The sequence below is a fragment of the Planococcus citri genome, chromosome 2, assembly GCF_950023065.1.
Source record: "Planococcus citri chromosome 2, ihPlaCitr1.1, whole genome shotgun sequence".
NCBI classification, from domain to species: domain Eukaryota; kingdom Metazoa; phylum Arthropoda; class Insecta; order Hemiptera; family Pseudococcidae; genus Planococcus; species Planococcus citri.
This window is the reverse complement of record NC_088678.1, coordinates 22,056,629-22,081,376: the sequence shown is the minus strand read 5'-3', so window position 1 is coordinate 22,081,376 and position 24,748 is coordinate 22,056,629. Positions and strand designations below refer to the sequence as shown.

Genomic DNA, 24,748 nt, shown 5'->3' with positions numbered 1-24,748 from the left:
ATTTATCCGGTTTTCATATCATCATTATTGATAATAATGCAGCTTTTCATGTTCAGAAATAGGTACAAGTGAATACAAATTTTCAAATGTTTGGCATAAATTCTACTTTTATTGATGAATATCAGATCTTTTTTCAACGGAATCGGAAATGTGTACTATACAATTGGACAGAAGAAAACACGTTCATTCTTCATTCATAACAAAGAACTTTTGTTTGTTGGAACTATTATCCATATCACTACAGATCATTCGATGACCTTTAATATGTATTTATTTGAACTGTGATGATACCGGAAACAAAAAAATCCTTTGTATTGATATCAAATTTTTTACCGACTAAACTTTTCATTTCGTTGAAAAATTACTCTTCTGTAGTAAATCGATGATTCTCAATGAAGCTGAAATTAGGTAAGTAGAACCTTTCGAGGAAAAGGTTAATGACTTCATAAAGATACCTTCATAGTTATTAACTGTCTAAATGTGTGAAGGTAGACATAATATGTGTATTAATTTGGGACCAGTCTATTTAATTCTATGTAGTAGGTACCTACCTAATCGAGTTACACCTTCATAAAATGCAATAAATATTAAAGTTGTGCAAACTAGTACGTATTCTAAAAATAAATCCTATATATGTATAGGCCTATAGATTAAATGAGTCATCATTAATATGATCATGATTTCGTTCAATATTATCTCAATCAACTTGGTTATGTAATTGGACGAAGGTACTAGCTATATGAAATCCTTTTAAAAATAGCTCCAAAATATTCGTACATGGATGGCAGAGTTCACAAAACCTGTAAGCTAATAAGTAGATAGCTACAGAAAGTGAAACCATATACAGGTACCTCATACAAAATTTGATAAATGTTTTTATTTTATTTTTTTAAACATTCATAAATCAGCGATAACCAATGCGATGTCACCTTATAAATCCGCTGTCATAAGGTATGGTTAAGAGCAAATATATAATTTATTAAATAAGATACAAGTTTCATCTTGAAAAAAAACCACTCAAGGCGATAAGAATAGATCACGAATACCTTTCTAAAAAATTGTGAAATAATTAGTCCTACTGTAGAATAATAATACCGAGGTACCAACGAGTGTAATCACGTAAACTGGTTTCAAAAAAAATATTTTCATTTTACACATAAAAGTTTAGGTGTCTAAAAACGTACGTTGTAAATACTGGTTAACTCGATACTTATAGGTACCTACCCCACGAAATAATTCAAATGAACGCATCATTTTTGCATGTTTTACCAAAAAAAGTAAATTGATGACGAATTTTAAAACGAATAAGTTTGTTGCAAAAAAAAAAAAAAATTGAAGATGGAGGTAAAAATCCATGACCTATGGCATACATATGCGTGTAACCTGCATCACGACACTCGTGTAATAGGTCGTATACCTACGAAATCATGTAGCAGATGTTTGATTTTGAAATACTTATCTGATCATTTTTGTGAGGCAAATATATGTACTTGTGGTTTCATCTACACTTGTATTATTCAAGTTACAGAATACCTAATTTACTTGATTTTTATCAAGTTCACCGGATCGGTAGTACACTACTCACATTTTTATAATCATAATTCATCATAACCTCCTAAGGAGTGTAGAAATAGAAAAGATTTTTGTGGTCGCTGAGGCAATAACGTCAGAGCACGTGCACTGTTATGGCTTCTTTTCTTCGAATACATACCTACTATTTAATTCCTTATTTACAACGACTTCTTTTCAAACGATATGATCTAAAGAGGATACATATTACTTGCGCCTAAATAGTGATGAATATGCAGAATCGCAGAGCTTGCTGACTCAACCATTTGTATTTGTACCTAGTCCCAATTTGCAAATTTGCGACCTTCAGCAACTAGGATAATTTTCTTAGTGCTCACCTACATAACAGAGCAACCGAGCAACCAAATCAAAAATTTTTGTTTTGGTTGCTTGGTTGCTCGTATTTCAGCCAATCACCGAACGACTTTTGAAGTTGCTAGTTGCTCGGTTGCTCAGTTGCCTCGCTATGTAGGTGAACACTTAGTGTCACAAAGTTTCCTTTCTTTGAGTTAGAAGGGAACCTATTACACAACTCGCCAGTTCGAATTGAGATGAAATTTGCCTCACTGAAAGAGCAATGTCACCAGACCTGGGGACAGTAGCCTGATACCTATATTAATTTTTTACAAAAAGAGCAATCATAAAGATGAAAATCTAAAACTCGGTTTGTATACTAAAGTCCATGCTCCGAATCGATTTTCACCATTTTCCAGTCAATCTGGAGCCTCCAGAAAAAGTTGAGGTTTCTTCAGAAATTTCAAATCGCCCTCAATAGACCTTAGGGTGTACCTTATTTATGTATATAGTGAACAATTTTTTTTTGATTTTTTTCGCTCCCACCCCCCAAAAACATGACCTCAGGTGAGAAAATAATACCCCGAAAATTTCAGCCCCCTAGGTGAAAAAAAGTCGTGCTGGTGCCCCCCCCCCCATTGTCCCATGTATGAAAAAATCGAAGTATCATCAGGCAAAATTTTTAAAATTGTGAACTTTGTAGTTCTAACACCTCAGTTAAGTCTCTACTTACGTAAAATCAACCTATATACCAATTTTAGCCCCCTATCTCCACCCAAGATTAACCAGTGGATTAGAGAGGAGAGCTCATATTTTGTTGTCGGGTTTCACGAGAAACATTTCTCCAATCACGTTAGTAAAAATGAGTCGTGCTAGGGAGCACGCCTCTCCCCCTTCCCTCATCTCAAAATATAAAAAAAATCAGAAAAATTGAAATTTTTACATTTTTTTCACATCAATATCCTTGGATTTGGTCCATTTTCATTAGAAATACTGTTAAATGTTTTATGACCTTTCTACAATATGATGAAAAGGTGGAACTTGTCTCCTTCCGCAGAAAATGAAAAAAGATGAATATTATTAAGTTCACATTTTTTTTCTTCCATATTTTAATCCTTGGATTTGGTCGATCTTCATCAGAAAAGCACTACCTATGTCAGACTTTTAAAAACCTGTAGAAATAAAAGGACTAATTTCTGAATTTTAACTTTTGAGAAACATTGAAGTGGACGTTTTGTAATAAAATTATGTCAAATTTTCACAGAAGACATATTAACGTTCTGATATTTTGTAATGTCAGACTTGAAAACCTGGAAAAACTTGTCAAGAATCCCCATCAATGAGATTTCATTTTCAAGTTTGAAGCAAAAAAATATATCCATGACTTGAAACTATCTTTGCAGAGGAGACTTCACCTCCATTCCAAAATATAAAAAAATCAACTTAGTCGATCTCCATCATCTATGTATAGGTGGTGAGCATTGTAGAGGGGACTGAGAAAAGGTTTTTCTGGAAAAAAGAATTATCTAGAAGCATTCTGCACAGAGATGAAAAATTTTCACCTAATTACGAGTACCTACCTATATAGACATCAATTATTATTTTCGTCTTTCTCAATATTCTTCAATTTTGGGGGTCTCATAAAAGAGGACCACCTGATTTTGGAGGACAAAAGGGTGCTTTTCTTGAAAAAGTGGTTATCTAAAAGTACTCGGCTCAGAAATGGAACATTATCAAAAAAATTGTATTTGTATAGATATGAATGTTTCATTTTTTTGTTGATTTTTTCAACTTTGAGGGGCTTAACCAACATGATTTGGGAGACTGGGGAGGGAGGTTTTTCTTGAAAAAGTGCTTATTCAGAAAGATTCTGCGCATAAATTAAAAAATTTCAAAAAATTTCTACAGACATCAATTTTTAATATTTTTGGATGCCATTTTGAACAGTGAAATTATTTTCGGGTCAATAAGTTTTCTAGCGGAAAAGTTATGAGCCTCCGAAGTGGAATAGTTCAGGAAATTGCTAAAGCAAAAAAAAAACCTTCCCCACTGGGCCCTCGAGAGAGTTGAAGGGATTATTGGTGTTTTTTTCAAGTAGTTGGGTGGGTAGGTCATGTGAAAAAAATTTGAACAAATTAGAAAAACATGGGGTCAAAATCTGGGTCAAATTGAAATGGAATGACCCCTGGACTGGCACAAAGGGTCATGCAGTGCACTAGTTGGACGAGTATACTCGTCCACGGTACCGAATGGGTTAATTATTAGAAATGGAGAACTCTCTCCTCATTCTAAACTTTAATTTTGGCAAAGTATTTTTTTTTTATTTATTTTTTTCAAGAATTTGTATTGTCAGCAAATGCTCAAATTTTATCGGCGTTACAAAAGTATTGAACTTGTTAGAATCTTTTTAATTTTTTCTAAGATTGTATGGGTAAAATTTTTTTGAAGTCAAAGCAAATGTTCAAATTGCAGCACCTAATTATGTACAGCAAAATCTGAAAATTCTAAAAAACAAACAACATTTTCTAATAGGTTAGGTAGGTATACCTAGTAGGATACAAGTTCTTACGTCAGTCATATGTCAGATTACCTATAATACAAAGTTGCTAGTTTTTTTGTGATAAGTATCAACTATCAAGTGCATATTCAAATAATACAGTAGATACAGCTAAGTGAATAATGTACGAGTAATAAAATATAAATTATGCAACAGAGACCAAACATAAAAAAATGTCATCAACTTTTCATGGCGCAAAAATTCCTTTCTAGAGGTTAAGTATGTACTTCGTAAAATCTTCCAGGTTCCATCGAATACTTGAAAACAAAAATGATCATTGATCGCATTAAAATAATATTGTAAAACCGGTTAGTGATATGAAAATTTGATTTTCTTTTCTGTACATGTAACATGTATCTGAACATAACCACATTAAACCAAATCACATAGTACGAGTATAAATTTCTATGAATCAATGTGTGAAAAGAATCAAGAATGTGCGAAATTCAAGAAATTTGAAGATTAAAAATAACCCTGTAAATATTTTCTAAATGCAAAAAACGACGATGATAAAACGAATCAAACGTATGCATAAGATGGTTATTCAATGTCGAAGAAATAAGACAAATTTTTTACAAATTCTACATCACCTATTTCTCAGAATAGTCAACCTTCTAGCTCGAGGAAAATTCAAAGATCGTGAAAATCATTTTTAAAAAAAATAGAACTCGCGTTAATTTTATTTATTAAATTCAAAATGAATGAGAAAAACGAATGTTAATAGGTTTTGCGGATTGGTAATTGGCATCCAGTCAACGTTAAATTAATAATCCGGTTGGCGGAGAGAAGGGCAACGTTTCACCTACGCCCGCACGTTCGTCGCAAAACCCCACGATGTTCCTCGCTATGCTATTCGCATTAGTTACGCGCTTCGGTGATACCGTACAAGTTGTGGGAACGTGCTTCGTTTATTTTTATCAACTGCGTGTGTTCGTTGTGCGGTAGTTTAGTGTTTTTTTTTTTTCAATAAAATCATTATTATTATATCATTGTGATCTTTAAAAAATAAATTACGAGATGATTCGTTTCCAGATAGAAATAACGTCTCAATCCAACGAATCGCCGTTTCGTATTTCAAGTATGTAGAAAAATTGAAAATCGGTTACTTGAAAATTATTTACCGTCGCAATGTCATCGATATTTTCGAAATATTTGCGCGACAACGGCGTACCGGGAAAAATAATCGGTAACCGAGAATATTTAAGCAAAGCGTTGATCGCGTCTTCACTCATCTTATACGGATGTAAAATAAGTTACCCGATAATCAAGAAAGTTTGCCATTCGCCGAAAAATGATCATCGTCTTAAACCAAACACGAACGGAGTATGTTCCATTGAACAGCAGCAGAACGACAACAACACGGATCCATTGATCGATAACAATAACAAAAGCTGCGTCGTAAATGGTAACCTAGTCGGCGATAAGAACTATAACATGAAGAATAACAAAGTCGATACTCAAGTCAGCAAAGTACCAGCTAAAAAGCAAACCAACGGTGTACGAGCTTTGGTACCCGGCTTCGACAGAGATTTCATCAGACGGCTGTATTATTTAATTAAGATTATGGTACCGAAAACATTCTGCTTCGAAACTTTCCTACTAGCTGTGCATACTGGAGCGTTAACTTTACGAACATTGATGTCGATTCATGTGGCCAATATGGAAGGACATATAGTGAAATACATCGTGCAAAAGGATGTGAAAAATTTTTCCTTCATGTTACTTAGATGGCTAGCTTTCGCTATCCCTGCAACGTTCATCAATTCTATGATTAGATATTTGGAATGCAAACTTGCCCTGTCATTCAGGTGAGCGTTCGAAATTTATTGCTTCAAATTTTATTTTATTATCGTTAGAATTTGCACAATTACCGTACCGAGTCGAGTAGGAGTATTTTTCAAGTGTTCTTTAAATAAAGAAGACTGGGTAATTGATGCAAATTACCTATGTTCTTCGATAAAGTCGAGAATTGAGCGTAATTTGCTCATTTTATCGTTCGCACGAGTAGATTTCCTTTCGTTTATACGTTTTTGGCAATTCAATTTCAATTCTATTCTATTCCCAGCTGTGTTTATCCAATACCACCTATAGTAAAAGGCCTGAGCGCTGAATCGTTATCACCTTCTGACGTCACACCTTAAGGGGACTTGATTGTGTTTACCAGTTGAATTTTAACGTATGATTAAATGGCGAATTCGTGAAATTGAGTAAAACTTTCGTTGAAAAAGTTATTAAAATGATGACTAATTAATTAAATTCGTTCTAAAATGTGGTACAGTGATGAAATATTGTTGTTTTCATCTACTGGTGGTGTTGGATTATCATTTATTTTTGTACAAAAGTGAATTTTTCGCGATCTGTTTGTGTTGTGACTGTTGTGTGATTTGGATGTGTAGATATCTTGTGAAGTGAATAAAAATGAAAACTGATGTGTACTAGTGCCTGTGTTTTACTTGAATAACGTTGCAGTGAAATGAATAGTGCACCATAAAATCTTCAATGAGTTTTAAACCTGCATAGTGAATACAAGAATACAACCATCCAACTACAATGGATATCTGATCAAGAAACCATCAAAATCTCAAACCAATTTGCTGAAAGTGTTCGAATCATCAATTTTATCACTCAAGTTGGTCAGCAAAATCAGAGAAATTGTTTTTATCGATCATATCACTGCTGAAGAAACTAAACAGTTATCTGTCCTGTGGTTTTTTACCTGTAGTTGAAAATGGAAATGGAATACACACATTGGAATTAGAGTTGATATCATTTTAATTTAGTGGGATTTGGACAAATTCGACAATTTATTCATTATATTTCACCAGTGAGTTTTGTAATATCTTCCAAAAGGTATAATTTTGTCATGTGTATGCATAACTTTCATCTTCAATGTTGTTGAAAAACAGTGTTGTTTATCACCTCATTTTTTCATTTTGTTCATTTAAATCATTCCTCAGTGATCTTAAATTGATTATTAAATATCAGAATGTGATTTAAAACGCAAAATAAAATGTTCTTGGGATTTATTTCGTTCTAGTGCATTAATATTGCATTCATTTCTATAGTGTTATCGGAGTATGTACTCCCCAATAGTGATGACGTCACAAAACAGCGCTCAGGCCTTTTACTATAGGTGGTATTGGTTTATCTGGTTGTTTATTTTTTTAGCAGCGTTACCAACAGGAAACGAAAAAAATAGCTCAAATTGCAAAGTCTGTGTTTTTCTGGTGAGGAAATTTTTTGCAAAAAATTATCCACAAATCCACAATTTTTTTGAAAATTTATTATTTTTTATTTTTGGGTGTTCATAATTACAAGATTATTACACCCGTAAAGGGGTGGGGGGGGGGGTAGATTTGGTTTGTGATGAGGTTGGTAATTTTTATTAGGGAGATGAATTTTTGTATTTCAGAGGGTTCGTCAGGGATCATAAGTGGGGTTTTTTTGTCTGTAGTGTATGTCTGTGTTGAATGGATGTGGGTTCGTTTCTGCAAAATTGGCATGGGGGTTTTGGTTCTTTTTGGTATAGGTGCCAGGTGGTTATGTGTAATTTTTGTGTGGCCTATTCTTAGTCTAGTAATAAAGTTTTGTTCTTTTCTGTTCAGGTGGCCTAGATTTTTCCAGGGGAGGGTTGTTTTTTTTTTATGTTGGAAGCGTTCGTTTGAAGTTTATTGTGACCGAAAGTTCTGCCAGTTGGTAAATGTGTTGTGAGTGATTGGAGATTTAATATCATCAGGACTGAGAGAGGTAAGAGGGGGGGCAGCGGTTGTTTTTGCTAATCTATCAACAATTTTGTTTCCAGTGATACCTACAGGGTGTCCAGAAATATCGAGCACCCCTAAAAAAGTTTTCTACTAAAATACTTTGGTTGGTCACAGTGAATGATAATAATGATAGTTTATTGATTGGTTGTTGGACTGGAGAGATAACATTCCACCAATCATATGCATCTATTTCACGTTGCCAACCTAAATTTTTAATGAAAAACTTTCTTTGGGGTGCTCGATATTTCTGGGCACCCTGTATGTGGCATGTGGCTATTGGAACATACATGAAGCTAATAGAGTAATCATAATTTTGAAGGTTAAGAAGGGACTTATGGATGTCTTGGACTGTGGGATGATCAGAAAAAATGTTTTGAATGGATAGCAGTGAACTTAGAGAGTTGCTCTAGATTAAGAATTTTTTATTTTCTGATTGAATGGAAATTATATCTATTAGGCAATGTTTTATGGCAGTGAGTTCTGCAGTAAAAATTGAGGCACAGTTGTGAATTTTGAAATTGAGAACTTCGTCATTAATTGAGTAAGCATAACCAGTATGAACGTTGGAAATTTTTGAACCATCTGTGAAGCATAAGTTATATTCTGTATAGTTTGATAACAGTTCTAAGTAATAACTCTTGATTAATTGTGGGGAGTGATCATGTTTTGGGTAGTTTCTTAAATCGAGTTCCATCTGTATAGGCATAGGCAGGCTTGTAGGACTGCTCAAGTTTTGCAGTTGCTCCAAAATAAAGGTCCTAGTTTGGAGCTTTCAAACGGTCCAGTCTGGTCATTCAGTTCTGCATTTTTTGTCTTTGTAGGTCAGTCCAGTCTGGTCCTGACCAGAAATTTTCAGCGTGGTCATGGGTCAGCCCAGATCCAAAAAACAGTCCTCATTTTTCAGAAATAAAAAAGCTTCCTAACACATAAGATGAGTTGAAAAATGGGATTTTTACTTTCAAAACACTGAAACTTCAAAAGAAATTAAATCACAATGAAAATTTATTCAAAATAGGCATCTAAAATGGCATTATAAATTTGAAAAATTGGACATAACTGAGGTCCAAACCGCGGTCATTGGTCCGATTTTTTAGAAAGGTCTTCGGCCTCAGTCTGTCCCTGTTATTTTTTCTGAAAAGGGTCATCTGTTCAGTTAATATTTACATACATTTTTTTTAGAGGTCTAAGGTCAGTCCAGTCCACTCGGTCTTGTGTGCATTTTTGGGTCTGGTTGCAGTCATCGGTCTGGTTTTTTGGTCTGGTCCAACAAGCCTGTGTATAGGTTTGAGAGACCAAGTGGGATAAGATATTGGTTTATGGATAAGGTTTTCTAGGTCAATTTGTAGGTTGTTCATTTTGTTGATAAATTCTGGGATTGGACCTGAAGTATGGAGGAAATGCTGAGAGTTGTAGGCATTGAGTGATTTTTGATGAAGGTGAGATGGATTATTTGCAACAGTTGTTATGAATTTGTTTGTCATGAGAATTTTCCTAAAATCAGGAGGGAGCTCTGCAGCTTCACAATAGATGCTAATGCTATTAATTGGAGAAGAATACAGAGCACCTATGCAAATGTGCAAGGAGGAATTTTGAATAGTTAGAGAATGTTAGTAGTTTTATTTGAGAGGTTTGTAAAGCATGGGCTTCCACATTCAATTTTACTGCGTATCAGAGCTTTGTACTAGTGGAGTAATAGTTGGCACGATGAGTTATACTTGAGATTTTTAACAATTTTTAGTAAATTTGGACGTTTGTTAAGTTCAGGTTTTATGTTGAGAAAATGAGGAGTCTAAGTAAATTTTTTTTATCAAAAGTAAGTTCGAGGAATTTGGTAGTTGGTTTGAAAACTGAAGGATGTCCTTTGAATTCAAGAATAGGTTCTGGGTAAGTTTTATTTCTTTTAGTAAAAAGCATACAGTGAGTTTTAGATTCAGAAAATGTTAGTCCATTTGATTCAGCCCATTTTTCAATACACAATTGAGAGATTTTTGGATCATTTTTGAGGCTAGTTTGATGTTATTTGAGTGTATTGAAATGTTTACATCATCTGCAAAAATTCTTAAGGAAATTTTTCTAAACTGAAAATACAAAATAATAAGGTAAAATAAACTAATAAAAGTTTTTTCCACAATATCAAGTACTGAATTTTTTGGTAAGTACCTAAATTGCAATTCTGAGTGGGGTGTTTTTCCTGTAGAAATTTTTTGCAAAAAAATCAACACAAAATGACGTTAAAAAGGAAAATGAAAAATGAACTAATAAAATTTGTACGTCGTTTCCATCACCATATCAAGTACTGCATTTTTTGGTATTTTCGTTATTCAATTAAATTAACCAAGCGTGGAATATGATGCATATGCTTATCTCGCCGCGCCGGTTGAGGTTGAATTTAATTAAATTTAACCGTAACATTGTCTCGAGTTTATTTCCACGGACATGAGATGCTCTTCGTGTCATTTTTATGTACAATTGTGAATGTTTGCGGCAAGTTTATATCTTTATTCGAATGCACCATCTCATCTAAGGTTAATGTACCTAAATGGTAACACGTCTGGTTCATTTTAATTAAACTAAATACCCTTTGAACTTGTTTACCTATCAGTTTTTTTCATGCTTTGGATGTGTTTTTTTTTTCGCACTCATTTGTTTGAAATTCAAACTCTATAGGTACCTCTACCTACTTGATTATCAACGTATTTGGAAATTTTTTAGAACATGGTCAAAATTTCATTGCGATACGATGAAAAAATTAACCTCTGACTTACCCACTGATTTGTTGTTAATGATAAGATCATTATCTCTCGGTATGACTTTGATGCCACTCGTGAATTCATTAATACACAAAGTTACAAACATCGAGTCGCTGAAGTAATTACTCGGTGCTTTCATCGAATCGGATATGTTATTCGAAACATTACTTAGTGTATTTCTTCTTCCGAAGTCTTAAAAAAAATGAACACATTGTGTTTCTCATTATCTTCTCTATTCTTTTAGTTATATAGGATTTAAACATGTGGCCATTTTAGCGAAACTTCGTCAATTACTGCGACTAATTAATAATTATGCTTGTGTGGAAACAAAATCCAAAAATTATTTGCGATATGTTTCGAAGGAGTGGTGATTATTTTTTCCCATTATTTTCAATGCTTACCTACTTTGAAAATCATGGTATCTAAAAATAAAAATTCAAAATTCACATCGGACGGAAATGTGAAAAAAGATAGCTGATTATGAATATACCTATCTAATTAATATCTTTAATTAAGAAATTTACATTTGAATTTATTTATAGACTTTTTTGAGTTTTATTTTGGGAGTAAGTAAAGCGTCGCTTACTTGGAGTTTTCAAGGTTTTTGAGAATCCGAACAATAAGGAAAATGGATTACTTTACAACCATTGTTTGTGAATTTTATGAACTCAAATTTCAAGTGAAATAAGATCTGCAGATTTTAATTTCAGCGAATAATTAGTTCTATGTTGATCAACTCAGAACTTTTTTCTGGGGCCACTTTGTATTGAGATTTTCAATGAAAAATTTTCTGCGACTTCAAGTTTCTTCCAAATTTTTATAAATAGAGAGAACGAGAATAAAGACTGTAGCAGGGTAAGATGCGTGTAGGTGAATCTGCCTTTGTTAATTTTCTCAATTTTTTTCAGTCCCATGTTTGCAGAGATGGAAAATAATTTTAGAGCCCATCATTAAAATCCTGCTAACCCTTGAAATTTTGCTTTGGTCACTTTTTGTAACTTTTTTGGTAATTAAAGTTTTTTTTTTTTTTTTGGAAAAGAATTGAGTGCGACCTCTGAATTCAATATATTCCCTTTTTCAAATTATATACTAATCCACATAGTGGCGGACTGGCCTATGATGTTACCTGGCAATCGCCAGGGGCTCCGAGACGCCAAGGGGTCCCTGGGGTCATGTTTAAACCAAAAAAAAATATGATATTTTCACTTTCTCCAACAACAATTTTTGAAAAATTTTGCCTTTTTAAAATCTAAATTTTCAATTTTAGTAAGTACATTCAAATTCTAAAATTGTGTGGTCGAAAAAATAAACTCATCAGTCACCACTAAAAACATTATTTTTTACCTCTCACAATTTTTTTTTTGAAATTTTCTGTCCTCACTTCACTTGGGCCTGGGTGTTTTTTTTTTCAAATTGAGAATCAAACTTTTATAAAAATCTTTTAAGTAAGTAAGTAGGTACATCTATGTACATATTCAAATTTCAAGAAATTTTCTAATAAAAAAACAACACTCTTTTCACCTCAAAAAACGTTGATTTTCTACTTATCGAAACTTGCTTTTGCTCTCACTCTCCGCTTTGAGCCTGTTTGCTTTTCATTTTCTAATTTGAGATTTTTAAAAAACAGACACTCAAGTTCTATAATTTTGAGTTGAAAAAGTGAACAAATTTTTCTTTTATTTCTCAAAATACGAATTTTTAAAAAGCTTTTGCCCATGCTTTAATTTAGTCAATTTCTATCTCTTCTCTAAACCAAAAAAAAAAAAAAACACATTTTTGAAACTTCCATAAATCCAAAAGGAAAAATAAGAATTTTTCATGAGCCCAAATGCGAATGATATCAATTTACAAAATTGTCATTCCATCTATCATTTCACTTTAAAAACTTGTCATTTTATTCGGTAAGATTGGTATTTTTTTCTTATGGCAAATTTTTCGTCCACCCCCCTCAAAAAATGTCCTCTGTTTTGCTACCACATTATACTAGAAATATTTAATAAACAGACGAAAGCAAAAATAAATTGCACAACTTGGATTCAAGTATCCAAACCTCAGAAAAAAAAAACAGAACGAGAAAGATTCTCAAGGTGGAAGGGAAAAATTTTGGGCCCCATTCATTGCATCCGCCAGGGGCCCCAAACCGACCCAGTTCGCCACTGTAACCCACAATTTTTCATGAAAAATTCTTGTAAAAAATCGAAAGTCAGAAAATTAAGCAAAGTGAAAAAGAAGTACTCGTTCCAAGTATTCACTTATGTACATATTTTCAGTCTTTAAAAATGACAATGCAGAGTTTCTCATTTTCTGTTCTAAAATTCTTTAATATGAAGACCTCATTGAGAAGGGGTAGAGAGTTGAAAAATCTGAAAAATACTTTGAAACGTTAAAAGTGCATTTTTAAGTAGAAAAACGAGTAAAATTTAAGGAATACTCAAATTTTGCAGATGTCTAGTGTGTATTTTGATTTGTAATTTTTTTGTTTGTACATCCTGTGAATGAAAAAGTAATGAGGGCTTTGTACTCGGTTACTTCTCAAGTCATCGAATTAATAAAGTTAAGCACTCAAAGTAATTTTTGGTTACATTTCTAAAATTTTGATTACTACAGCTACCTACTTTTTTTTTTGAAAAATGTTCAAAAATTTAAATTATCCATGTCTCGTTTTCTGTCAAAAATTTAAAAGGTCTCACTTCTGGTCAAATTAGTCAAAAAGTCTTGTTTCCTGTCAAAAATATACGTAGCTTAAAATTATTGTCGTCTTTTCAGCGAAAAAATTCCAAAATACTCAATTTTTTGCCAAAAACTACCTGAAAATCTCAATTATTTACAAAAAATTGTAAAAAAATATCTTTTCAGCCCAAAGTTTAAAAAAGCATCACTTCTTTGTCAATAATTGCCAAAAAGCTCTGCTGTTCGCTAAAAATTCCAAAAAATTCTCGTTTCTAACTAGAATTGCTGAAAAGTCTCTCTATTTTGTTAAGAAATGCGACTTTCATTTTCTTCCATAGATTCCAGATGTCCCACTTTTTTGCTGAAAAGTTTCGTTATTTTGCAAAAACTTGCTAAAAAACCTTTCCTGTTGCCAAAAATGTCAAAAAGTCCCACTATTTACTTATCATAATTTCCATATAGTCTGATTTTTTACTGAAAATTTTCTAAAAATTTTCACTTTTCTGCGAAAAATTCCAAAAAGTTTTATTTTCCCTTCAAAAATTTCCAAATCTTGCTTTTAAAAAAATTCTGCTTTTTGCTGAAATTGTCAAAATCTCGATTGAGTTTCATCATCAGGTTTTAATTGGAAACTTTTTTTTTCGTAATTTTTTAACATTACATTTAAAACAGGTTTCTTTGGGGGGGGGGAGTGGGCGAATTTTTTTGTGCAATAAAAATACGTTTTGCTTACGTTTCATAAATTTTTTGGTTGCTTTTTCGGACTCTTTTGGTTGCATAAGTTACTTTTTTGGGTGGAGGAGGGAGGGGGAGAGGGAGGGGGAGGGGGAATGAATACTACATTGCTTTTCCGGAACGTGTCCAGTGAACTGAAATGATCAGTTTTTCTCCTGAACACTTATACATTTTTGTAATCAAATAATATGGTTAGGTGAGGCAAAATTGTCTGTCGTCCTCTGTGAGAATTGCAACTTGATGTTGAATAAAATGTCTGGGGTTTCGATAACGTAAGCATCAGCATCAATCATTCATTATGTTTCGATTCAAAAAACATGAAAAAACAATGGTTTAAATACGTACTTATGTCACTCGTATGCTTATGGAATGGATATGTAGTATTATTGATGATACGACAAATTCCCTATATTTTGGACGATTGAGCAAATAATTTGATCAAAATGTAGGTCGCCTTAACCGGATTATTTTTTTATATTGAAAAAAAAAAGTACACATTACGTAATAAATACTGGTTAAACTATACGTATAAAGTTGTTATTGCGAATGTTTGAAAGAAAAATGTATCTCTACCTCTATCTACGCTAATGTAAGAATATATTATAAATAACGAAATCGTCTCCGATTCATATTGATCGGTGGGTATTGTTCGTTTGTTGCAGATCTCGTTTAGTGAATCACGCGTATAAATTATATTTTCAAGATGAAACGTATTATCGAGTCAGTAACATCGACGATCGAATCGAAAACGCAGACCATCGATTAACCGAAGACATAACAGCATTCGCAACATCGGTCGCTCATTTGTATTCTCATATTACGAAACCTCTATTCGATTGCGCTCTCGTGGCGTACGCTTTAGCCAAATCCAGCAAAGAAATGGGAGCCGCCGTTATACCAGGTGAGCTTTCGAGAAACTCGATTCTTCTGCAGCGTCAGCAAATTGATCACAGCTGGAATAACTCGTTGCTGTCGCGTCGATTGCAGACTTTGTAACGGTTCTTACCTTATAATTTTTTTTCACAAAACCGGCAATCCGGGAAGAAATCGCCAACTATACCTACGACTACGAGTAGATAACGTGTTATTAAAAAACACCAACTATTATTGAATGCTTTCGTCGATAATTAATGCAGATCGTAGTAGCCTTGTACTATACGTACGAATAAAATGACGTTGGTTATATAAAACCTCGTACTTACGTAGACATACATTTTGGTTCAGCTGCATTAAAAGATGAAAAAAAAAATCAATTTAATGTACATTAGCTTCTCTTCTGAGCAACCGAGAGCATTGGTTTAGGATAAATTGACGTCATCCGGATTCTAAATTCGTACGCCAATTTATTATTAATTACTCGACGGGGCACTCGTATGAGATAAATTCAACACGTTTCGTTTTCCATCGATCCATCATCCCATTAACCAGCCCTCGCGGAATTTTGTTGCCATATTTTTCCCCTTCCTGATGAGCTAATACCATTCTCCGGGCTTATAGGGTCTACAAATAAATAGGTAGGTAGGTAGGTACTTGAAAGAAACGTTGATATTACAGCAAAATTACCATCCCCAGTGGTAATTACGTGTGCTTAAGCGTGAACGAATCTCAACCAATATTTGCGTTTAATGATCGTCAGAAATTTTACCATTGGAAAAAAATTATAATTAACATCAATTTATATGGTAATTCGAGAATCGCATTGTGTGCCATCGTATAATTTTCGTTTTAAAATTACAACCATATTACAATTTAAGAGTTAGCCTGTCATTAACCCAACAGCATTATCGCTTTGGAGGTACCACCGCAGGTATCGCTGATTTTTCACTAAACGTACATCCAGGCTACGTGATGTTTGACATGCGGTTTTTTTTTTGGGATAGAAATCATATTATTAAACGTTGTCACGTGGTAGACAATAGTGAATTTGAATCTTGAAGGTTAGGTATAAATGATTTTAAAGGTGGTTGTTTTCGGAGGTATCCAGGTGTATTATGAGATATGAAAATTAATGTTGTTTGGATTTTCTAAATTTTCCAGTTCGTTTTTCCGTGTTGTTTATGCGTTGGTTGGTGTTTTTCTTGTCGAGTTATTTTAATAATGGTGTATTTTGTTTTTCAAAATACGAGGTAATGAGGAAATGCTGTTTTATTCGAGCGAGCACATCTGAGGGAAGTGGCAGAAATTCTGCAGTTTTTGATGTTTTAAGATGATCCGTAATTAACGAGAAATGAATAAATTTTTAAAAAATTCTAATTTCAGACATTTGAAAAATCACTTTCTGAGTTCGACTGCGAGAAATTTTGAAAAATGTTTGCATAATTTTTTTTTAAAAGTTTCTTGGGCGTTTTTCATTTTAAAGTCGTTCAACAGTTCGCAAATTACTCATTTTAAGTGATAATTTTTTGATCGTTAGATCGTCTGTAAAGCATTTAAACTTTTGAAAATACATAGGTATAAGATTGTGCAACAGAGATAAATAAAATTTACAAAATTGAAACTTTGAAAGAAATACGTATGACATTTCAAGAAAGTAAGGGACTTTATAATTAACACTATAATACTTCTAATACCTACTTTGTAATTCAATATCAAAAATAAACTTTGAACGTTTCATTAAATTCAGATGTTCTCAGCATACCCTATTATTACGGTAGAAAAACTTTTCAACTATTTTCTAAAAACATTTACTTAAGGTTTACATTTGCCTTCTTTATAGCCTTGAATAACTCAATAAAAGGTCTATAGAAAAACTTGACACGGAGTTATTCAAAGAAATTTCGCAAATAAGTGACTTTTTCGTGGTCTGTTCAATAAAATTTCATTTTTTCTTTGGTTCAAAAAATGATGACCTCTTTCCGAAGTTCATTTCGATATTCTGTTCAGAATCGAGTTGGGCAGGTGATGAAGTGAATCGCCTACTCTAAAGGAAGACTTGAAAAGTGTATTTTTTTTAAAGTTGTTGAATCTCATAAATTATTTTTAAAAAATCCAAAATCTTCAATTTTTGCAGTAATTTTTTTGAAACTTCTCATCGTTGTTGTCATCGTTTCCTTATAAGTAAGTGTTGGGTCTGTTGACCTGACTGCTATGGTGTGGAACTGGTTGAAGATGAACCTGAGGTATCGGTGAGTTTCCGCCTTGGTCTCCCTCTGCATCTTTTCCTCGTTGGATGTAATATATTTGAGGACCTGTTTCGGCGATCTTGTTTCCTCCATCCTTTGACATGATTTCTCCAATCTTTCCTATACTTTTTTATTTTCTTCATGACTAGCTTCACTTCGAGATCTGCTGTTATTTTCTCAGATGGGACTCTGTCTCTGAGAGTCATCCGTGCCGTTCTTCTCATGAATTTCATCCCCGCTGCCGTTATTATTCTTTTATCAGATTTCTTCAGTGCCCATACCTCTCTTCCATAAGTCATCATCGGTATTAAGAGGGTATTGTACTCCTTCAATCTTGTTTCTTTTCACACCTTACTGCTTCTCAGGTTCATATTTATCAGTCCCGTGACTCTCAGGATCTTTGCAATCTTTCCACCTGCATCTACTTCTCCCTGGTATGATATCATGTCTTTTGGGTTTACTGCTTGTACTGCCCTCTGTAGTTGCTGGTAGAACTCTTCGCTTTGCTCCTCTTTTCCCTCTTCTGGTGCATATGTGAGGGCGCATACGGAAAGGGACCTACCGACCAAAAAAAAAAAAAAAGTTCTCTGAAATTGTTGTAGGAACCCTTTACAGCGTTCCTACAACAATTTCAGAGAACTTTTTTTTTTTTTTTTTTTTTTGGTTGGTAGGTCCCTTTCCATATGCGCCCTCACATATACTCCAATTATTGTGAGAAAGTCTTTTTTCAATCTCATCCTTGCTGATACAATTCTTTCATGTCATATGTTGTATGAGTCGATGTTTTTGCGGTGTTTATACTTTATTATGTATGTGTAACATCACTCCGCCTGCAGCTCTGGTTTTCTAGTCAACTCCGCTGTAGATAACAATGTAGTTTCCAGATTTGATTATTCTACTTCCTTTCTTCTTTGTTTCAACCATCATGGCAGCAAAGTCTACATTTCTGCTGCTTAGAATGTTGTTTATTTCTGCTTCCTTTGCTGCATTCCTCTTACATTCCAGTTTCCTAATTTGTATTTTCTTTCACTTGCATGCGTTTTTATTTTAACCAGGGGTTCACCTTCACCTAGGATCCCATAGTTCCATCTATTTCCTGTTGTTTGCATATTTTGAGAAAGGTTGAATTTCATCTGACTTGATTACCAGCCCTGCAGCCATGCCAGATATATCACAGTGATTTTAGTCGCCTTTTACAACAAGCAGAGGACACCATAGGGATATTCTTAACCCGTCCCTACGTGGGGAGGAACCTTCTCTATCCTTCAAAACCAACATCCTGAATTGATTCTCACCGAGTTTGAGTGGATCTAGAGCATTCAGTTAAAGTTGACTGTTCTCTTCAAACTTTTGCTGGAGGCTCCAAATTGGCTTGATTATGGTGGCAATCAGGGCTGTAAAGTAATTTATGTCGGTAAATTACTGCAGTATTTTACCATATTTTACCATAATTTTCCAAAAAGCAAAATTGAACACTTTTTTCAACTTTCCTTCATAAATTTCCAAATTTTCACAGAAATTTGTGATTTGAAAGTTACCAAAAATTTTCCCTATAAATTTCAAAAAAATTTCCTATAATCTCTAATATGTAACACCTAACATATGAAAATTTACTTCAGGGGCAGGTCAGAAGTTCAGAACTTCAAAGTAAAACTACAAATAATTCTTCTTATCCTAATTGGTAAAATACAGTAAAATACCATATTTTACCGCCGTATTTTACCAGCGAATAAATTACGGTAATGTTACAGCCCTGGTGGCAATCGATTAAGACGGGGGGGGGGCTACTTTGGAAGCTAAAAGAACTTTTGAGAAATTTGTTACAAAAATTGACAATTTTGGATTTTATTCGAATGTGAGATTTTCCAACTAGTAAAAAAAATTCATTTTTGAACTTGTTACCTAAGATTTGCGATTTACTTCCCTATTCGCTTCAGAATATCGAACTTATGACAGGATTAAATTTTCAGCTGTCAAAGTTGATTGCAACCCTTTTGGAGCGATTTTAAATTGCTGAAGAAAAGCAAAGTGAAGGCTTCATGCAAATTGTCTCGAAAATGGTGGCAATCGATTGGGGGAGGTCGACCCGAGGGTATAACCCACGTTCCAGATTTTTATCTCTGTTTAGAAAATTAATACAAAACTACCCGGTAAACACATAGTACGCGATACGCCAGCGAATAGAAGGCGATCATCGTATTGGGAGCCGGCGTATCGCCGGCGGGAATCGCGTTCGAATCGCCGGCGAAAATGTCCGCTTTTTCCGCAGCGGAATCCGAAGGCGATACGCCGGCGGGAATCGCAGCGATATCGCTGTTGAAATAGAACGCGATTCGAAGGCGATTCGTCGGCGGAAATCGCAGCGATATCAGAACGCGATTCGAAGGCGATTCGAAGGCGATAATCGCAATGATGTTTTGCTTTGGTTTTTTCCTAGTTTCTTCTCCCACATTAGAATCAGAACGTATTCTTCAATTAATTTTACGAGTAATTTACTTGTTTACATAATTAAAAATCAAGAAAACAAAATAAATAACGAGTAAATTAAGTGAAGAATGCTTTCTGATTCTGATGTAGAAGACAAACTAGGAAATAACAAAAGAAAAAACGATGAAGTACCTATACTTGGGTAAATCACTTCACACAAGAATGCAACAACATCAATTGTAATTTATTAAAATAACCAAAAACACAAAAATTGAATTATGGAGATTTAGAATAATTATTCTAAGTCACCATACAAAATCCATTTGAAATCATCAAAAATTTATCAGAATTCATCACTAAAAAACAGTTCAAAATCACCATGAAAAATTCCAAGCTGAATAAAAAAATTAAATTTGAATCAATACAGTGAAAAATTTATTTTAAAAATCACAAAAAAGTGTCAAAAATTGATAAAAAAAAATTCATTAGAAATAATCACAAAAAAATTCCAATCTGACTCATCGCCGAAAAATTTATTCTATGTACACACCATGAAAAAAAATTGTTCGTTATCACTCCAAAAAAATTAATCAAAATTCAACACCAGAAACCCAATTTGAAATAAACACGAACGAAAAGATTAAAAAAAACACAACATTCTGCTCGTTATTGCATGCTTGCGTAAGAACATCTGAATGCTCACTCGATTGAACGCGAAACAAATGCGAAAATCGCATGAAAAATATTGTAAAAGAACTCTACTAAATTCGCCTTCTATTCGCCGACGAATAGACCGCGGAAATCGCGCTGAAAAAAATGAAAAAGATCGTTGCGAAATTCGTAGGCGTATCGCCGGCGGATTCAGCAGTGTTTTTTTCAAATTTTTTCAGCGCGATTGTCGCGTTCGATTCGCCGGCGGATAGAACGCGAGTATCGCTTTGAAAATATCACTGCTGAAACCGCCGGCGATACGCCTACGATTTTCGCAACGAGTTTTTTCATTTTTTTCACTGCGATTTCCGCCGTCTATTCGCCCGCGATACGCCTACGATTTTTGCAACGAGATTTTTCATTTTTTTCACTGCGATTTCTGCCTTCTATTCGCCGGCGAATCGAACGCGATTTTCGCGACCGCGATTTCCGCCGGCGATTCGCGTTCGGTGTGTTTACCGGGTAGGCTGTTTCTGCCATTTTCAAAAATTTTCCAAAAATTGAAAAATCAACTATGCTGGCTCGAAGTTTGATCCTGGGGTTCGAGTGACATGCTCTTTCAGTGAGCCAAATTTCATCTGAATTGGAAAGAATATGCATGCTTGAGCAATGAGAAAGACAGTAAAAAAAAGCCACCCACCAATGCCGAAATGAAATTGTTGAAGAAGGGAGGGGGGGTACGAATCTGAAGAACACCTTACCCAAGGTCTTACTTACTTACTAAATTTTATAAAAAATTTACAAAAACCTGTCGGTGTTTCAATTCGAATGGATTTTCTTAGACACTGTGTCCAAAAACGAGCAGCAAAAATTGTTATTAAAAAAGTTTTCTCGCAGTGCAGATGTTTATAAGTGGGCTGCTTATTTCCAAAGTGGCGTTTTCCATTTGGTTATCGTTGATCAGTGTCGTCATTTTAATCTTTTTTTCGAAGAAGTTGCTTATTTTTTGTACCGATCTGATGATAAGAGACGAGTAATTTCGTATTATTGAAAACATTTTGTTGACGTAATCGACATGTGAGCGAAAAAATGAATTGGATGGTTTCCAAATGGCTAATCTTTCTTGGAATCATCAATAAATTCCATCTAGGTACCTATTTTTATGAGTGAAATTTTCGCAATGAGGTTCAGCAAAATCGATCAAGTAATCGTGCTTGTAGAAATTCAGAATCGTAGGAGTTTGTTTCAAGTTTGTATTCGAAAATTGACTAGAGGGAGACGGAGTGGCTGATTTTTTACCCTCCTGGTGAAATATTTTGAAGCTCTACCTTCTTCCTCTCTTTTTCTATACAAAAAAAAACTACCTATCAGCCAGTAGAAAATTTTTTGAATCAAATTTCAGGTGCAGAATTTTCCTTTTTTACTTTTTAGTGAATTTTTAAAAATTCAGATCTGGCCCAAGTTTTATTTAAAAAATCAAAATTTGATTAAATCATGATAGAAAATTGAAATTTGCTTTATGTATGTAATATGCAGTGTACACCTGCCTTATTTTTGAGCTTTCAAGTCAATTGGTCGTAGTTTCGAGGTTTTTTAGAGCCTTTAGTAGATTTTTAGATTTTTCTGTGCTAAAAAAATACATTCTGAACTTATTTTTGGTCATTTTTTTTGAAAACTTCTTCAACACGGGAAAAATCTAATTCCTAATGTGCCTTCGAAGTGAGCTAAAAACCGACACTCAATACCAAAGATCATAAATACGAATTTAAATTTTCAAAAATTCACGAAAAATCGGAAAATTCAATTCAATTTCTACCTACCTACCTACCTACCTACCTAACTAACTACCTACCTGGAATTTGGCTTGGTGATGTATTTTTGGATGCTCCTTCAATTTCTTCTTATTCGGTGCAAACATTTTTTGTCAATTAAAATACTTATCTTATCTCATTTGTTGATAGAAAAAACAACAACCTTGGCTATTTACTTATTGCTAAAGTATTCAATAAAGTCAAGTTTTCTGATTTTTACTTAAAATATTTCAAAAATATAAGGTTATCTGTAAATAAATTTCAGCATTATTTTTATCGAAAATTTCATTCTCTATATGTAATAATTGTATTCCTCTTCATTTTTGTTGATGCATCATTGGTTATTTCAAAAAATCATTTTTTCTGTGAATCGAGGATAAACTGTCATGACAAAACAAAGATTTTTGAAAAAAAATGATTAATAAAAAAATTAGCGTTTTACGAGGAAAATATGAGAATACAAAATTGCAGAAGATGAGATTTTCGTATACTTGCTCAGTGGTGTGATTGGTTGTTTTTTTAGAGTTTTTTTTTGGTGATTCTCAACAAAATTTGAACAGTTTGAATTCAATCGATGGTTTTTGATGAGATTTTTTTTCGATCAAAAATCAGTTTTTGAGAAAAAATTACAGTTAAGTATGATCCACCTTTTCAAGTGTCATCAGTTAAATTCTCTAAGAAATTTCGCTGTTGTAAGATATTTTGAGCCAAAATTGTCGAGTCCAATTTCAAGTTTTTCCATCACAAAAAACTGATTTTTGGTTTAAAGAAAGTGCCCATGCTGAAAAAAACCAGGACAAATAAAATTTTAAAACATAAAATCGTTACCTTAATGCCAAATCCGAGTATGTCCAAAATTTTCGATTTTTTGATTTTGGTATCACTGGAAAGCTGATGCTCAGCCGAATCTAGTGAAATAAATGATAAACCTTATAATTATTATGAAAATGTAAAAAAATTGAATTTAAATAAATTTTAAACATCGAGTATGTCCATTTAGAAGCTAAAAGCGAGTATGTCCATTGAGTATGTCCATTAAAAATAAAATCATCAATGATTGTGTTTGAGCTTGTGATTTCAACTATTTGCGAGGTTTCATAGATCACTTTAATCAGGGTAAATAAATTACTAATTCGCATTACAAAATATTCTAAACAGAACTCAATGAACTCATTGTGACTGCATGATAACAGTGATAACACATTTGACCATCTTCCGCAACTTTGATCTTCGAGAGCTTTCAAACGGTTGAAGGTACATCTTTCGATAAACAACCATTTTAAAGAGGATAAAATTACGAACATTTTGATACATTAAAATACGTATGTGTCCACTCAAAACTTTCAGTAATTTCAGTTTGAAGTTCAATACTTGCAGCTTGCAGCTCTTTTTCGCAACTTCAAACTTCGAAAACTTTTGAACGGTTGCATGTAGAGCATTCGGTAACAGCTCATTTTCAAGAGGATGAAAATCCGAACATTTTGCTGTATTAAAATACCTACGTGTCCACTGAAAATTTCGAGTATTTTTAGTTTAAAGATGACGTACGTAGTATGCAAAAATCAGTAAAATAGAAGTACTCATAAAATCGTTATTTTTACGCGAAATGATGAAAATTCAACACCAATCGAATAGGAATTTCATTGTCTTTAATTTAAGACTGCATAACAGTTCACCCAAACCCGCGAACAATCGAAAAAATTTGATTTTTTACATGAAAAATTATACGCAAACTTACAGAAGGAAAATTGTGTATGTCCGCACTTGTGTTGTTCTAGCGCTTTAGTATTTGTAGGAGACAGGTTACCAAACACTATTTGGATTAATTGTTAACTAAATTATCATCAACTTAATTATATTTAAAACCTAAACAGAATAACAGATACCGGAAATTCATAAGAAATTTGGGACATACTCGGATTTCAATTCTTAACAACATGGACATACAGAATCAAAACCTGAGTATGTCCATCACCGCTTGAAAAACATTTAATTACACGTACTAAATTGAGAAATTTTACAAATGTAGCTCAGACAATCTCTTCATAAGAGATTGAGCTATCATACTTCAAAATTTTACTACTCCATATCCCCTCCATTTGTTTTTATCATCTTTCAAACTTTCAATTTCCTCTCCTGAAAAATTCACGTTCTTGGACATACTCGGATTTGGCATTAAGGTAACGAAATAACACCAGAAAAATATTTCGAACAAAAATTTAAAAACTCAGCTTCGTAATTTTCCTTGAAAATTTATGTACTTCCTTGACAAATTTTATTTTCTGATACCATATTCTTCCATGCAAAAAGCACAGTACTATTTTTCGTTCAGTTCCTCGCTTAGGTGCCTATGTCTATCATAGCCTTGTACATTATCACGGAAAGAGAAGTACCTAAG

The 24,748-nt window shown here is 33.6% G+C and overlaps 1 protein-coding gene across 1 annotated transcript in view; it reads left to right on the top strand.

The window, feature by feature from the left end:
* Nucleotides 1-5,276: 5,276 nt before the first annotated feature.
* ABCD (ATP binding cassette subfamily D) overlaps nucleotides 5,277-24,748 on the top strand; it is a 65,015-nt gene continuing 45,543 nt past the window's right edge. Inside the window, exons 1-2 of the mRNA XM_065349074.1 lie at nucleotides 5,277-6,228; nucleotides 15,002-15,240. Of these exons, the coding sequence (XP_065205146.1) occupies nucleotides 5,549-6,228; nucleotides 15,002-15,240 (919 nt within the window). The 5' untranslated portion in view covers nucleotides 5,277-5,548. The remainder of the gene's footprint in view (nucleotides 6,229-15,001; nucleotides 15,241-24,748) is intronic.